Source organism: Anopheles funestus, chromosome 2RL (genome assembly GCF_943734845.2).
Source record: "Anopheles funestus chromosome 2RL, idAnoFuneDA-416_04, whole genome shotgun sequence".
Classification (NCBI taxonomy): domain Eukaryota; kingdom Metazoa; phylum Arthropoda; class Insecta; order Diptera; family Culicidae; genus Anopheles; species Anopheles funestus.
The window spans coordinates 21,018,811-21,033,679 of record NC_064598.1 but is presented as its reverse complement, the minus strand read 5'-3'; the positions used below and the strand labels follow the sequence as shown (position 1 = coordinate 21,033,679).

Below are 14,869 nucleotides of genomic sequence, written 5' to 3'. Positions count from 1 at the left end.
GTATAAGTTGTTGTTTAATACATTAAATCAATCTTTCAAGAAATAGTTCGTCAAAATGGTATGTGTTGCATTCTGTTTGTTAAAAAAAAGAAAATGAATTACGTCAATATAGAAAGTAAATTGCAGGAAAAATGAAGAAACAAATGGCAGTGAAGCGGTCCATTTCAACGTCGGAAGAGAATCTGCTTTTCCAGCTCGCGATGCAACTTGGAGCAGAAATGAATCCGTAAGGCGTGCTCCGATTCTAGGTTTACATTGCACAGCTGACACAATATGCCACCCTTTGGTAAGGGAACTCGTCTGTAGAGCCAAAAAAGGTAATGATAAAAAGAAATGAATGAAAGGATACCGTGACCGCTTGCTTATCTACGTACGATTCTGTTATAAGATGCAGCTCGGCACAATGCTTCCGCAGGTACTCCATTCGACTGGCCGGCAAGGGACGAAGGTTCAGCTTGTCGTACAGTGGAAAGATGGCCCTAGAGTAGATATCGATCGATGGTTTCCGTGCATTCTTTTTGCTTGCGCCACCCAGTGCGTCACCTGTGTTCCACTGGAAATTGTGGGCCATGCTACGATTATCCTGGACATTTCGTTCGCGCTGAAGGATTCTACAAAGATGAAAGCGAAAGGAGGCACATAAACTTAGTTAGCGGGGTCTTTTTTCGAGCGGGACGTCAAGCGAATAACTTACTTGATTATGTATTCTTTCACCTTCACCATCAGCGACTCGATGCTGTACTCGCCGAATAGTTGCGTCTGGTCGTTGTGTCCACCGTGCAGGATGGAGTCCATCGTGTAACGCAATGCATTGATCTGAAAAAAGTATTGCGGAAAATTTGTTAAAAAGTTCAATATGAGCTGAAGGAAGTGTCACGAGTGTCTTACATCTCCAATATCCTCCTCGTCGATGCCAATGTCTACCGCCAACGACATATCATGCTCGGGATAAATCGATGCGCCCGTGCGCGGATCCACCCCTAATCCGGCCAGCAACCCAACGATGCGCGTTTCATCCGCATCCTTCTTCAGCAAACAGGTGGGCGCAAAGATGAGCGCCATCAGTACGGGAAGACCGGGAATGTTTGGCATCATGGTCGTGAGCCGAGCGATCAGCGTATTGCCAGCCACTTCGTTAACACAACCCGCCACCAGAAGCTTGCTGTGCGGATTCTGTGGATGCGTGTCAAGCAATACCGAGTTTAGCGAAGAGTTCTCGATGGTTACACGCTTCCGGTAACCGGTAAACACCGTCGAACTGCATTTGATCTCCAGTGGACTGTAAGGACCACGCAGCATTAGCCGAACCTTCAGCATATTTCGCGGTAAGATTAAATTAGCCGGATCATCATCCTCCAGGTAGCACTGCTCCCCGGTGTGATCGTTCTTGATCTGTGCCGCGTACATCGGATCCATCTCCATGTCGCCCTGTACACGCAGCCGCTTCTCATGGTCCATCTTTGATACGTACGATTCCTCCGACTCTTGGGCATGGTGCGACGCGATCAGCTCCTTGTTAATGGTCTGCTCGACCGCATCATTCGGTGCGCGGCGCAACACAACCATCGACACCCGATTCACGACCGAGTACACCTCCACGTGCAGCCGCTTACCGAGCACGAGCTCCCGGAAGTGTACAATCGTATCCTCCGTCCAGACATCCTTCGGCGATCGCATCGCCGACGGCTGTACCTCCGCCAAGGATGCCTCAAACACACGGTCGGGAATTTTCGTAAGCGTGTCCAACGTTGTACCATGCAGTTGCCGAAAATTGGTCACCGAGATTATGGCCGTGCTGCCAAAGTCCATGAAAAACACGGCCCAATTCGCTACCCCACGAATGATGCGCTCCTTGAGCAGCTTAGCGCGACCCATCGTTTTCACGTTTAAGTGCGGTATCGGGGCGGCCACTATATCGCGCGATTTAAACACATGATCGGTAGGAAAGGGACGCATAATCGGACTACCTTCGCTCAGCTGCTTTTCGATGCCGGCGTACACGTGATTGTTGTCGTGTGGACGCAGATAAAATTTGTTCGGATGCTGCACGTGCGTAATGGTGGCGATCAGCTGCTTGCAATATACGGGCGGTTCGACCGATAGTTGCACGTTCGGAATCTCAACATTACGCGGCTGCCAATCGTTGTTCCTCCAAGTGCCCAGATTGTTCTGCTCCGCAAACCGAACCGCATCGCTGTGCTGCATTACGAGCAGTTCCGACTGGCTGCGGCGTATCTGGCGCAACTTGATCGCTTCGTACACACCCGGATGAATGCGATCCATCAGGTTGCGCTCGTCGTACAAGCTTTTGCCGGGCTGAATGTCGGGCGGGTACTCGAACTGTACGAATATCTTGTTAGTGTTACGCTCGAAATCTACCTTTATGAGCGATTCCCGATCCGGATCGGCCCTCCGTTCGGTCAGCAGCGCACGGATCTCATTGCGGTACAGTGGTCCAATGTAGTTGGCATGGTCAAATCCACAGAAAAACACCGTTCGGAACGGATTTCGACCACCAATCTCCGTGTACACGGCCCGATCGCCCATATCGCTCTCGTTCGATGTCACCGGCAGGAAGTAGTTCGGGTAGAATGCACCGGCCATCACCACCTTCGTTATGACCGTACGCTCGCGATCGTTCCAGCGCGCATTTCTTGCCCCGGCCACGACACGTATGTTCGAGTTCTTCAACCGGTACGTTATTTCCTGCACCAGCTCTGCCATCTCGGTGAGCGACTTCAGATCGAGCATATACCGCTGACACCAACCGACCGTATCGCCTCCCGTGCCCTGCTCCTTTACCGAACGCCACCAGTTGTACGCGTTCAGGATCGCAATACCGTCCGACGCGGACCCGTTAGCAAAGTAACGCTTTATGCGTAACGCTTCCACCGTACGCATCCCACAAAACACGTTCTTCACGTTCATACCGGCCGCAATGATGATCGCTTCCTCGAGGACGGAAAATACGTACCCCAGCACGACCAGCTTCGCCAGATGTATGTCAAGCGGTAGCTGTGACATTAACTGTCCGAGATACGTTATATCACCGTCCTGCGCATCGTATATGCCTTTGGCGGTACGCAACATTGCTCCGACCTCCTTCAGCTGTAGTACCGTATTCGACACATCGGATAGCTTCGGAGGCGACATAGCCAATGCGAGTATTGTGTGCGGTGGTCCCATGTCCAGTATCTTCGTTTTCAGCACAACTGCACCGAGCGGACAGCGCACCATTTCCGGTTCCGGCGATTGAGCCATTCCGTTGTCGTAGAAAAATTTGTTCACAAGCCGATAAACCCGACCGTTCATCACACGGCCAGCACGGCCCGCTCGCTGTATGCAGTTATTTCGCGACGCCCACTGCGTTCGCAAGGTGGTAAAGTTGTTCAGCGTGTCGGCAACCAGCAAACGATGCAAACAGAAATCGATCACTGGTAGGCATGGAAACAGAAAGCAAAACAATTATGAACGATTGCAATAATATGAAACGTTGAACCATGAATCGAAGCAATCGTGCAAACGATATTCCAATTAGCTTACCAAATTTCACGTCCGGTATGGTGATCGAACTTTCAGCGATGTTCGTCGACAGGATTACTTTCCGGTGTCCCGGTGGTGGTTTGCGAAATACCAAAGCCTGCTCTTCCGAAGGCAGGGTCGAGTGTAGCTTCAGTATCATAAACTTCGTGTGCAGCGAGTTCGGATTTTTGTCATCCACAAAGTTACGCAACACTTCCGCCATCCGTTCGATTTCGTTGATCCCCGGCAAGAACATGATGATCGAAGGTTTGTAATCGATGTTCGACGCTGTCTCGCACTCGTCAATGTAGCGATCGCACACGATTGCCACCTTAGCCGCCACAAAGTACATCTTATCATGCACCTCGGGCTGTTCGTACTTGAGGGTAAAGTCGATTTTTAGTTTTTCCAAATTTTCCAAATAGTACACCGTCACATCATGCTGCGGACAGTTGCTAACGGCCAGCTGGGGCGCAAACATACTGTTCGGTCCCGGTATCTTGAAGTACTGGGCAAACTCGGACGACTCGATTGTGGCCGACATCAGTATAATCTTCGTGTGGCGTGACTGCGTCAACAGGCGGCGTACGATGATGAGCAGAAAGTCCATGTCCACCTCGCGCTCGTGCACCTCGTCCAGTATGATGTGCGTATATTGGCTAAGAGATTTCGAGGAAATCAAACTGTTCAGCAAAACGCCCGTTGTCACGTACAGTAGCCGTGTGTCTTCGCTGAGCTTTTCCTTCAGGCCCACCTTAAATCCTACCAGTGAGCCCAACTCGCAGGAACGTTCTTCGGCGACACGGCGCGCGATCGATGTGGCGGCAATTTTACGCGGTTGCGTGACAATGATATTGCACCATTCCTTCCGCTTGTAGGCTTCCTCCAGCAAGTATTGTGGTACCTGTGTCGTTTTGCCGCAACCCGTCGCACCCTGCAACACCACGACCGGGTTCTGTCGGATCGCCTTCAAAATTTGTTCCTTCGACTGATGAATCGTTAGGCGGTTGGAGCTGACAGTTAGGTTGTACCGCCTAAAGATGGGCTCCATTAGCTCCTTCGCGCGTACTAGATTCAGGTGTTCGGAATCTTCCTCCGCCATCGACGATAGGTCATCCACCTCGTCCATGCGCGAGGCACTCGGTTTGGGATGAGTATCGCGTGCCCAATCCTACAACGAAAGCAAATATTATCATCGGCGCAAACCGGTAACCCCAACCCACATTACGTATGGTACTAACCGCCATTATTCTGGACTCTTCTTCCTTCACAATCTCTTTTGCATAGTCGGTGCCCTGCACAGGACGTTCCGGTATCGATTGAATATTTAACTTAATCCCTTGTCGCCCTTTATTGTTTGCTGTACCACTTATCACATTGCGATGGAACGGTTTGGAAAAGTCGAAAAAATCCATCAACTCGTCCTGTTCTGCGTCCATTTTGGTGGCGATTTATAATTCCTCGCTTAAATAAAATCACTTGCTTGCCGTACACGCGTTGTTTTCCGTTCGGCGAATAATATGCACAATAAACATGATTTTTATACCAGCTGTCAAAACAGCTGCCATAAACCGGGTATGTCAAATTGTATGTTTGCGCCATTTCTTTATTTACATGTTAACGATAAAATTTATAAGTTTCTGTACGTTTGCTTGCCAATTGCCTCATTTTATTATTATTGACTATTTCCGGCTATCGCCAGCAAATGCTAAAATAAACAATTTTTGTTCTATAAATGGAGAGCGAGTTTGACATCCCTAAATGTTGACTGTGCCATAAATGCCATAAACAGAAAATACAGTGTTGAGCAACACGTGTTTCATTTTCTGTTTTTTCCAGAATAAAAAATCCATACCTGCATGCTTGTTGATAGTGCAACATTTTCCGATGAAAAATGCAATTTGGGAATACAACAAAGCATCACTAAAACTAGGTTAAAAGCAATTAACCAACCACAAACTGATTATTGACGAGTGAAAATATTTTATTTAATTCTATGGTCTAAAAACACGGGAAGAAAACATTGTGTGAGTTTTCACCATTTAAAAAAGAGTCATCTTTCCCACCAACCCAATTCGATGAATGTTGGTGGTCGTTACTAAAATGTTGAACATGTTCGAACATGTGTCGTCGCGATCCATATCCAAAGTGGATCGATGATACTTCTCAAAAGAGTCCTTCGATTTCACCCGTCTCGGTGTTGAGGTCGATATCGAAAATGGACGGACGAGTAGGAAGACCCGGCATTTTCGATATTTCACCACACATTGGAACAATGAAGCCCGCTCCGGCCGATAGGCAGATGTCATTGATGACAAGCTTGAAGTCCTTCGGGGCACCCTTCACGCTCGGATCACCGGTTAGCGACATGGACGTTTTGGCCATGCAGATGGGTAGTTTTCCGAAGCCCTGCAAATATAATACTCAAATCAATAAATGCTGCCCCAGTTTCAGTTCCCTTCCGAAAACTCCACCCTACCTTCTCCGTGTAGAGACGGATGGCGTCTCGAACCTTGCTGTTCAGTTCGATCGTTCCCGCTCCATACATTTCCTTAGCGATACGGATGATCTTGTCCTCGATCGGCATATCGACCTCGTACAGCAGCTTAAATTCTGACGGACGATTGCAGGCATCGATGACAGCCTGGGCAAGGTCGGCCGCTCCCTCACCACCCTTTGCCCAGTGATTCGATACGATCGCATCGAAAGCACCGGCTGCCTTTGCCGCCTTTCGTACGAGCTCATGTTCGGCTGCAGTGTCAGTACCGTGCGCATTGATCGCCACGACCACCGGCACACCGTACTTTAGTCCGTTTTCGATGTGCTTCAACAAATTCGGCAGTCCCTTCTCCAGCAGATCCAGATTCTCGCTCATGTACTCGCGTCGTAGCGGTGCGCCGGCCGTCACAATTGGGCCTCCGCCATGCATTTTTAGCGCACGTACCGTCGTCACCAGCACGACCGCATTCGGTACCTTACCCGATGCGCGACACTTGATGTTGAAGAATTTCTCCATACCAATGTCCGACCCGAAACCGGCCTCGGTAACAACGTAACCGCGCTTGCCCGCCAGCTTCATGCCAATATCGTCGGCCACAATCGATGAGCAGCCGTGAGCAATGTTGGCGAACGGACCGGCATGCACCAGTACCGGCGTTCCCTCGAGCGTCTGCATTAACGTCGGCTCGATCGCATCCTTCAGTAGCACCATCATCGAGCCGGTAACACCGAGATCATCCGCAGTAACTGGCGCACCGGTCTTATCAAACGCGACCACCATCTTTGCCAGACGCTGCTTCATATCTTCCAAACTGGTAGCCAGCGCCAAAATAGCCATAATTTCACTCGACACCGATATGGCAAAGCTGGTGTCACGCGTTAGATTTTTCTCCGTCGGTGACAGACCGATGGTGATCTTGCGCAGATACCGATCATTCACATCCAGCACGCGCGTCCACACAACATTGTGCGGATCAATGTTCAGCCGGGCGAAACGTCGGATCTCGTCCGGCGTAAGCGCGTACGGATCCGTCTTCTCGATCCCAAGCCGCTTCAATCGGCGCTGCTGAATCGGAGCAAACTTGCGAGAACCCTTGATAGCCGGTACAAGCCGCTCATACAATGCCTGATCTGTTTGAGTCGCCTCATGGAAGATGCGTGCGTCCAGCTGTGCTGCGAGAAGATTGTTCGCAGCCGTGACCGCATGAATGTCACCGGTCAGATGAAGATTGAAATCTTCCATTGGGATCACCTGCGAATAGCCACCGCCGGCCGCACCGCCCTTAATACCGAACGTCGGTCCCTGCGAGGGTTGACGCAGGCAGGCGATCGAATTGCAGCGCTTGTACGCCGTCAGAGCCTGTACCAAACCGACCAAAGTGGTGCTCTTGCCTTCGCCCAGCGGAGTTGGCGTTATTCTGGAACGGAAATGATTAAACGATCATTAAAAGAATTTGTCTACAGTACGATCGTACCACGAGATGGACATCATTATCTCTCCTCAGCCACACAACAACGACAAGTCATGAAAAATCATTAGTCTCAGCATCATCGCCGGCACACGAGCAGGACAGAATTGTGTGATTAAGTAGAAGATAGGCTATTATTAGACTTTCACTGGAAACTTGTACAATTGTGAAAGAGATTATGGAGTAAACTCTTGTCTATTGATGTGGAACATGAATCAATATTTTGGTTTTATAATGCGTATAACAAAAATATTGCGCTTCAAAATGTGTTTCAAGATTATAAACATATAAAACCTATCCAAAAAAGATGCTCATAATGGAATGATTCTACATTGTAATCTTATTGTGTATATACGTGGCTCACCATTCGATGAACAAGTCAACCTGCTGGCAATCACGTAGCTTAACACGATAATAAAAGCGTATACAAGTGGCTCTAATGGAGTGCTACGAGCAGCTTCCGTACCCATTTCGTTTTGTTCCATTTCAAGGTCAAAACGTGGTTCGTTTTTTTTTGGACAACTTACCCGGCCACCACAACGTATTTCGCATCGTCTTCGTACTGCAGACGCTCCAGCACCTTCAGCGATACTTTGGCCTTCTTCGTACCGTACAGCGACACCTCCGACGGTATCAAACCAATCTCCTGAGCCAGCAAGGACACATCCTTTGGTTCCTGTGCACGCGCAATCTCGATGTCACTGTGTGTATGATAAGAAATTAATATCATATTTTATTATAAAACAAAAGAAACACACGTAGAAAAACACCGCACACATGTTTACAACGCACACGCACGCACCTTGGAACCGGTTCGGTTAGCTTCAGCGGCAACGGTTTCAGGCACCAGCGGAACTCCATCTCGACTAATCTCCGGGCAACTCTCTGGGCAGACTGAACGGTGTTTTGCATCAGCATTGCGACCGTCATCGGTCCAACACCTCCGGGGACCGGCGTAACGTGCGACGCAACGGGAAGGGCTTCTTCGTACTTAACGTCTCCGACCAGCCGCTGACCGCTCTTCTTCGTCGGGTCTGTAACGGGCGGTGCAGAAAACGGACAATGTATTATTATGTATTTGTGCGATCGTACGGGTAAGCTGATCGTCCGTTTAGAGATGAAATGCATCCCCACTACTGACGATCGACGACGATTTTTCGTCGGATGAGGACATTCGGGTGAGTGCCGAATCATGCGCCCTGCCGACTGATAACGTTCTAATCTTCCTGTGCTATCGGTTGAAAGAGATGCGTTAAAGGCAACACATCGCAACAGCTGGCACCAGTCAATGCGATCAGCAATTGGGAAAAGTGTTTTGTGACTTTGACTGCAATACGATCAAGCCTGTATAAATCGTTCCTCATTGCTCAAACGAGCTGAGATACGATTCGAATTATATTTTCTATAATTCTCTCATGTCTAAATCTACTCTATTGATCAACAAAAGGAAATAATTAAAAAAAATCCGTATTAAAGTTGCAAGAAGCACGTAAGCTCAAATGAATTTTGATCTTCGTAAATCTGCGCATGAAAAGTTTTTACTAACTTAACCACAAAGTACAATCATAAGGACCAAATAATACTTAACATAAAGAAATGTTCTGTATACCGAAAGAGAAAGAGAGATTAAGAAATGTTTTGTAAGGAAGAGCTAGAAATGAACATTTATAATATCAGTTGTTCTGGAAGATTGTATTTATCTCAAGAAATTGAAGAGTCCTTTATTTGAAGGACCTTTCCGGTAATTCCAATCTTATTTAGCTTCATTGGACATATCTTTATCACATCTCCGTACAGAGCATCCAAGATACTTGTGGATCACTTCAAATTAGATGTAGTTGGATACAAACTGTTTCTTTAAAATTTCCTCAAAAACATTCGAAACCTATCAACCAGCAAAGTACTCACCCGGAATAGAGTTGATGCCGCAGTCGATAACAACGGCACCGGGCTTGATCCAAGCACCCCGTACCATCTCCGGACGTCCGACGGCTACCACCAGAATGTCCGCCTTCTTGATGAGCAAATTCAGGTTCTTCGTTTTCGAATGGCACACGGTAACGGTGGCATCGGCCCACTTCAGCAGCTCGGCCATTGGCGTACCAACGATCTTGCTGCGTCCGATTACAACCGCGTACGAGCCAGCAATTGGTGTACCGGTCCGCTTGATCAGCTCCATGCAACCATTGGGCGTGCAGGGCAAAAATCCGGACATATCACCCGTCGCGACACGTCCCTCGTTGATGGTGTTCAGTCTGTATGTGGATTAGTTGGCAGGGATATTAGAAGTCTTAAAAATATCAGAACTGGTGGGATTGTACCTACCCATCAACATCCTTTTCCGGGGAGACTGCATCGGTGACGAGATGTGCATCGATCGGTGTTTCCGAATCAAGCGGCATCTGTACGATGATGCCATGGAAGCAGGGATCTTCGTTGAGCCGTTTGACCTAGCGTGCAAAAAGGAAAGCAAATGGAAACGCATACACAGGGTCAATCATTGTCCTTGGCATCGATTGAAGATAAGCGAACAATCACCAGAAGGACGCAGATAACATTTACTATCGATACCACATACACATTGGTCGAGTTGCACAAGAAGGAATAGCGATTCCACCTCGGACGTACAACCAAACGTTCCGTTTAGCTTAGTTTTTGGCACAAGCACAAATCGCGTTTCGCTTGATATGTTTACGATGGCGTTATTTTTGAAACGAGCACTTAGTTTAGTATTACGCTCGGTGGCATGAAAAATGGATCGTACGGGAGGACACTTTTGCTTGGCGGTGTATATCGAATCCCGTTTACCCGTTGACACATTCTCGTTTGCTGGACAATTTATTGAAATATTTGGCGTTTCTGATGTGCCGTATGATGGCGCTTGCAAATCAAACGCTACTGCTAAACGCGATTAATTTTTGGCAAACGGTTTCTTGTAATGTAAAACGAAAAGAACTGAAGGATATAAGGAAATTAAAGTTTTTAGCTTGAGATTTATTACAGTTCGAAAAAAAACGGATAGAACTTTGAAGCTGTTTAATAAGCACAAGACCTTGGAAAGATGGATCATTAAATATTTAATGGCTGGAGGACTTTATTGTTTTAAAAGCATGAACAATATTGGAAATTTGATAAAACTCTTTTCTACCACTGATACAACAATTTTCATCAAGGGTGTACATAGTTAATAAGAACAATCTTATGATCTCGAGCTATTTTCGATGCTCCTTGATCAAAGCGTATTTCCTCAAATTGGATCATTTATTAAAAATATGTTGAAAAAAGCGAAATAGGGTAATGTAATGCACTAAGGGTAGCGTAATCTAATTATTTCGATCTACTTTACATAAGATCCTTTTCATTCCTCTTTTCCCACTTAATTGTCCAATGTCTTTTTAAGAGATCTTCATGAGATGAACGATATGTCTCACTGTTGAAATTTCAACTTGTGAACAATACACTTTAATTAATTCATGCCAAATGAAGGTTTCAATGTATTTTACCACTCCAATACTAACTACAACATTGCGAAACTTTCACTTTCCTCTTGAAATCACTGAGGAGATAATTCTCATGTCCTAGACATTGTATTGCAGCGATTAGAGCATGTTGTTGGGTGAACAAATATTTATATTTTCTTCACGTTCTTGCCTACGTCAGCAACTACCCTTGCGTACTATCGTCGTTACGGAATAAATATTGAGAACGATTAGACGAAACATGGAGGTGATGATTCGATCGTTCAGATAAATTAAATACACCAGCTGTGAGCATCACTTACCACAGCCACAATGTTGCCCATAACATGCAACGCTTCAGAGCATAACATCGTGATCGGGAAAATGGTGATCGCGATCGGTTTAATGTCAACCGACGGATTAATTCATGTTTTCCGCTTTTCCGTGATCGGTGTACCTGGTACAACATTAATTTTGTTACCGAATTTAAAAAAAAAAAAACAAATTATGCAACGAGAGCTATACCGAGATGGCAACAGCATGTGATGTTCTTTTGGAGATAATCTAATTTTTCTAACATGATCCTCAAACTCAAGCGACGGTTACGTTCAGCAATTTTCCCATCAAACAGACGCACGGGCCGCGTGAAGGTGTCAACAGATTTTCCATCAAATTACTACACGCTCTCATTACGCGGGAAATTAGCGGATCGAAGTGTGATAGAGTCTGTGATGGAATGCGTTCCCCCCTTTTTTTCACTTCACCTTCAGCATGCGGACGTAGATGTTTTGGAAACAACCACGGAGATGTTTTGGTTCTTCGCTACTATGAATGTTTTTGTGGCTTATCAAGAACACGATCAACGGTGGAATATACAATAACACAACCACTTACCGTTGCCAACAGCTCGTCCTGCGTAGTAGAACGTGGTAGCTGAACATGCTCGGCGTACATACCGATCTCTTCGGCCGCCTTGATCTTCATCCGGATGTACACGTTCGAGTCCTCGCGCCCTCCAACCTGTACGATCGCTAGTCCGGGAACAAGCGTTGGGATCTGGCGCCTTATTTCGGCCACATCCTTCTTCAGCCGCTCGCGTATTTCCCTGCGAAAGGCACACACAGAGACACGTGCATTCACACGCAGAGAAGGGAGGAAGACACAAGTTAAAAGCCCCATTTCACACCGTACAGCAAGAGATCCTAAGGCTACAAAAAGCAAAAAAAAAGCAGGAACTCACTTGGCCACATCCGTGCCGGATAGGATCTTTGCGCCGCTCAGCATTGTGTCACAATTGTTGTTGCTACTGTATCGTTCACCAGGTGCCTTCGTACGGGATACGGTCTCAACAACGCTAGGTGGCCGTAGAACAAGCTCGTTCACAAACTTCCGGGACGTTTCTAGTGCTGCCGTACCGATGTCGACCAGTGTTCCGATGGTACTGAGCGCTGATGGGTACGCTTGAAAATGAAAATCGAACACTGTACCGATTACCGCTGGACGGGTTAGAAGGGTTAAGGGTGCGGCCGGTTGCTTCCAACGAGCGGACCGAAGGGACCGAAGAAGCCGGCGAAGCATCGCAATCGCGCAGTAGCTTCGGTAACTGTGCGCAACTGGATCGTGCGGGTCCGTGTGTCATTCGCAATCATGCTGCTTTATCGCATCTCTGCCGATTCTGACGGCCAGCCGGGGTGTTCGGGCAACCAGGAAATTGCGCAGAGGTAGAGGGTTTTTGGGGTGAATCAAACGAAACCGATTTTGATCAGCGAAAGCTGGTGGAACTCCGTGTGCGAGACTGGGAAAGGTTGTGAGGTCCCTATCAATGGTGCTGGGTGATGGGGTTTGGTGCCGTTGGACGAGTCGGGTGCTAACTTTACCTCCTTACAGATCGAACAAGTTTCATAGGAGGAAAAATGTTGTGTTCTATGCATTGCTATTCTGTGTTTGTGTGTGAGGTGTCTATTAGCGACAACATCAGAGAACCGAAATGCCTTGCCTCTCTCGAGTGCCTTGAGATTTTAATGTTTAATATTTAATAATTTAAACATTTGAATATTACGCCCTATGGAGGACTATGGATTTGAGAGAATTTGTATGAAGTTTTGTGTGGAAAACCATATTATTTTTGGCAAATTGAAGAAATAATTATGGTTAAGTCAATACAGCCATCCCTGGAAAATAACGCTGATGACTGAGCTGAAGTATATCATAAAATACTTAACTTTTTTTTTTGGTTTTTCAATCAAAATTTTGTTGAGGATGGGAAAAAGAATACGTAGAAGATAAACGATTAGCTTTTTATCCACGAACAGAAAATGTGGAAACCCAAGTATTCATTAACTTTGAGTGTAATTATTGTAGCGATAAGCAAAAAACAGATGTTGGAAAATAGTCAGCAAGGTAAAATACATTGTGTAAAAAACATACATATTAATCTTCGATGATCAAGAATCAAGAAGAAAAACGACCATAATAAATCGGAAAAGGGATGCTATCGGGCAATCTACATGCAATCGAAAGCGGGTCACATCACAATAATGCAATGGGACAGATTTTAGTGGTTAAAATTAGTTTAATCGAATGCTTCGAATGTTAGCAACTGCAACATCGATCTCACGCCGTAAAAAAGGGATCGAGGAGTGGCAAAAATTAATCAAATAACGACCTAGCTTACGACACGTGACGGCGAGATGATGACGTCGATGGTACATTAATCTTGCGTAGCTCTTGCAGTTCCAGTGGCAGGAAATGGTTGATTAGATGCCCGATGTCCAACGGGTTGCAAGGACGTTCTCGTATATTAGAACGTACACAGGTCGACGGAAGGTAGATTATCACTGATCAAACGTGAGCAACTTTGGGACTGAGACCGAGGGACTTTCAGGGGTGCATTAAATGGTTCAAAGGTGCATATGGATTAGCGGATATTGATTTCTATATTATTAGCAACAGGCAAACAATGTATTGAAGATACAGAATATGGTAGATTCGGCAATTGAAATATAAAAAAAGATAAACACATATTCGTTGTTGATAAAATCAAGGGTAAATGTGAAGCAAACTTGCGCATAAAAGTGCATTCTGAAAAGGATTACACAAAGCAAAAAGAAACACAAGTAAAACGCACAATGAAAAAACAATTAAACAAACAAACAGCTTGCAGGTCGTCTTCCACAGCTGCTTTGCCATCACAACAATCGGCCTTTTGCAGTAAATTGTTGTTCTCTAGAGCTAATTTTACGACATATATTGTATCAGTATTATGTGTATTATTTACCTTGACGTTGCATTTTCACTTTCGTTGCAAAAGGAACACAAAAACAAGAAATAATTGCACTACAATAAAACACTGACCACCTTCGTTGTTGTGCGATGCATTCGACTGTCATCTGATTTGGCGCGCTTTTTAGCAAAGGGCTGCGTGACTCACCTGCTAGCTACAAGTTCGCCCTAGGAAAGACATGCCTAGAAAATCTTTACGCACACACATATGTGCGGGGTCTGTGCGTAAGTACCAGGTGAAACGGCACATGTGTTTGCATACCTGCACCCTACCTGGCACAAAGTGGCATTAGGGGACAGCAGATCGTCCACTCGCATGTGATCGGTATTTTGAAAATGAACGACCGAACACCGTCGGAAGATTTGGATGCTGAAAAATCGTTCCCTGACAGTTTACCGTCATCAACTGTTTGTCGGTTTCCGGTGCCAAAGGCGTTGGAAAACGGTGGCAATAATATATTAATCAACCTGAAGTGATTCCCGGCCACCCGTTCATTCCCTGTCGAACGTCCCCAGTGCCGACGGCGGCGATTCGGTTGAACAAACGACGACCCAACGGGATCCAAGCGACATTTGGCCACGGTTCGCGGTTGGATGATTCGATCATGTTGGGTCATGTTCGATCATCCGTGCTGGGTA

At 46.4% G+C, this 14,869-nt stretch overlaps 2 protein-coding genes across 3 annotated transcripts; both read right to left on the bottom strand.

Moving 5' to 3' along the window:
* Positions 1-43: 43 nt before the first annotated feature.
* LOC125763033 (probable ATP-dependent RNA helicase spindle-E) lies at positions 44-5,384 on the bottom strand. The gene is made up of 6 exons (XM_049425757.1): positions 4,764-5,384; positions 3,544-4,693; positions 889-3,434; positions 695-816; positions 375-611; positions 44-300 (listed from the first exon to the last, which is right to left on the bottom strand). Exons 1-6 carry the CDS (start codon positions 4,959-4,961, stop codon positions 165-167), a joined length of 4,389 nt encoding a protein of 1,462 aa, XP_049281714.1. The 5' UTR covers positions 4,962-5,384; the 3' UTR covers positions 44-164.
* Positions 5,385-5,485: 101 nt separating this feature from the next.
* LOC125763042 (C-1-tetrahydrofolate synthase, cytoplasmic) lies at positions 5,486-14,253 on the bottom strand. Of its 2 annotated transcripts, XM_049425788.1 has the most exons (9): positions 14,226-14,253; positions 12,189-12,408; positions 11,843-12,053; positions 9,816-9,940; positions 9,399-9,745; positions 8,293-8,524; positions 8,018-8,191; positions 6,002-7,439; positions 5,486-5,931 (listed from the first exon to the last, which is right to left on the bottom strand). In XM_049425788.1, the coding sequence occupies exons 1-9, from the start codon at positions 14,236-14,238 to the stop codon at positions 5,689-5,691; spliced, it is 3,003 nt and encodes a 1,000-aa protein (XP_049281745.1). In that variant the 5' UTR covers positions 14,239-14,253; the 3' UTR covers positions 5,486-5,688. The 2 variants fall into 2 exon arrangements, with proteins under 2 accessions (XP_049281745.1, XP_049281743.1); XM_049425786.1 differs by lacking the exon at positions 14,226-14,253 and having other exon boundaries at positions 12,189-12,541.
* Positions 14,254-14,869: the final 616 nt, after the last annotated feature.

Coding starts and splice junctions, on each gene's coding strand:
- LOC125763042 (XM_049425786.1), bottom strand. CDS start 12,526: ATGCTTCGCCGGCTTCTTCGGTCCCTTCGGTCCGCTCGTTGGAAGCAA. Junction 9,746..9,815: donor CCGGAAAAGGATGTTGATGG/GTAGGTACAATC, acceptor ATCCACATACAG/ACTGAACACCATCAACGAGG. Junction 8,525..9,398: donor CGGCATCAACTCTATTCCGG/GTGAGTACTTTG, acceptor CGCCCGTTACAG/ACCCGACGAAGAAGAGCGGT.
- LOC125763033 (XM_049425757.1), bottom strand. CDS start 4,961: ATGGACGCAGAACAGGACGAGTTGATGGATTTTTTCGACTTTTCCAAA. Junction 3,435..3,543: donor CATACCGGACGTGAAATTTG/GTAAGCTAATTG, acceptor CATGCCTACCAG/TGATCGATTTCTGTTTGCAT. Junction 612..694: donor GTGAAAGAATACATAATCAA/GTAAGTTATTCG, acceptor TCATCTTTGTAG/AATCCTTCAGCGCGAACGAA.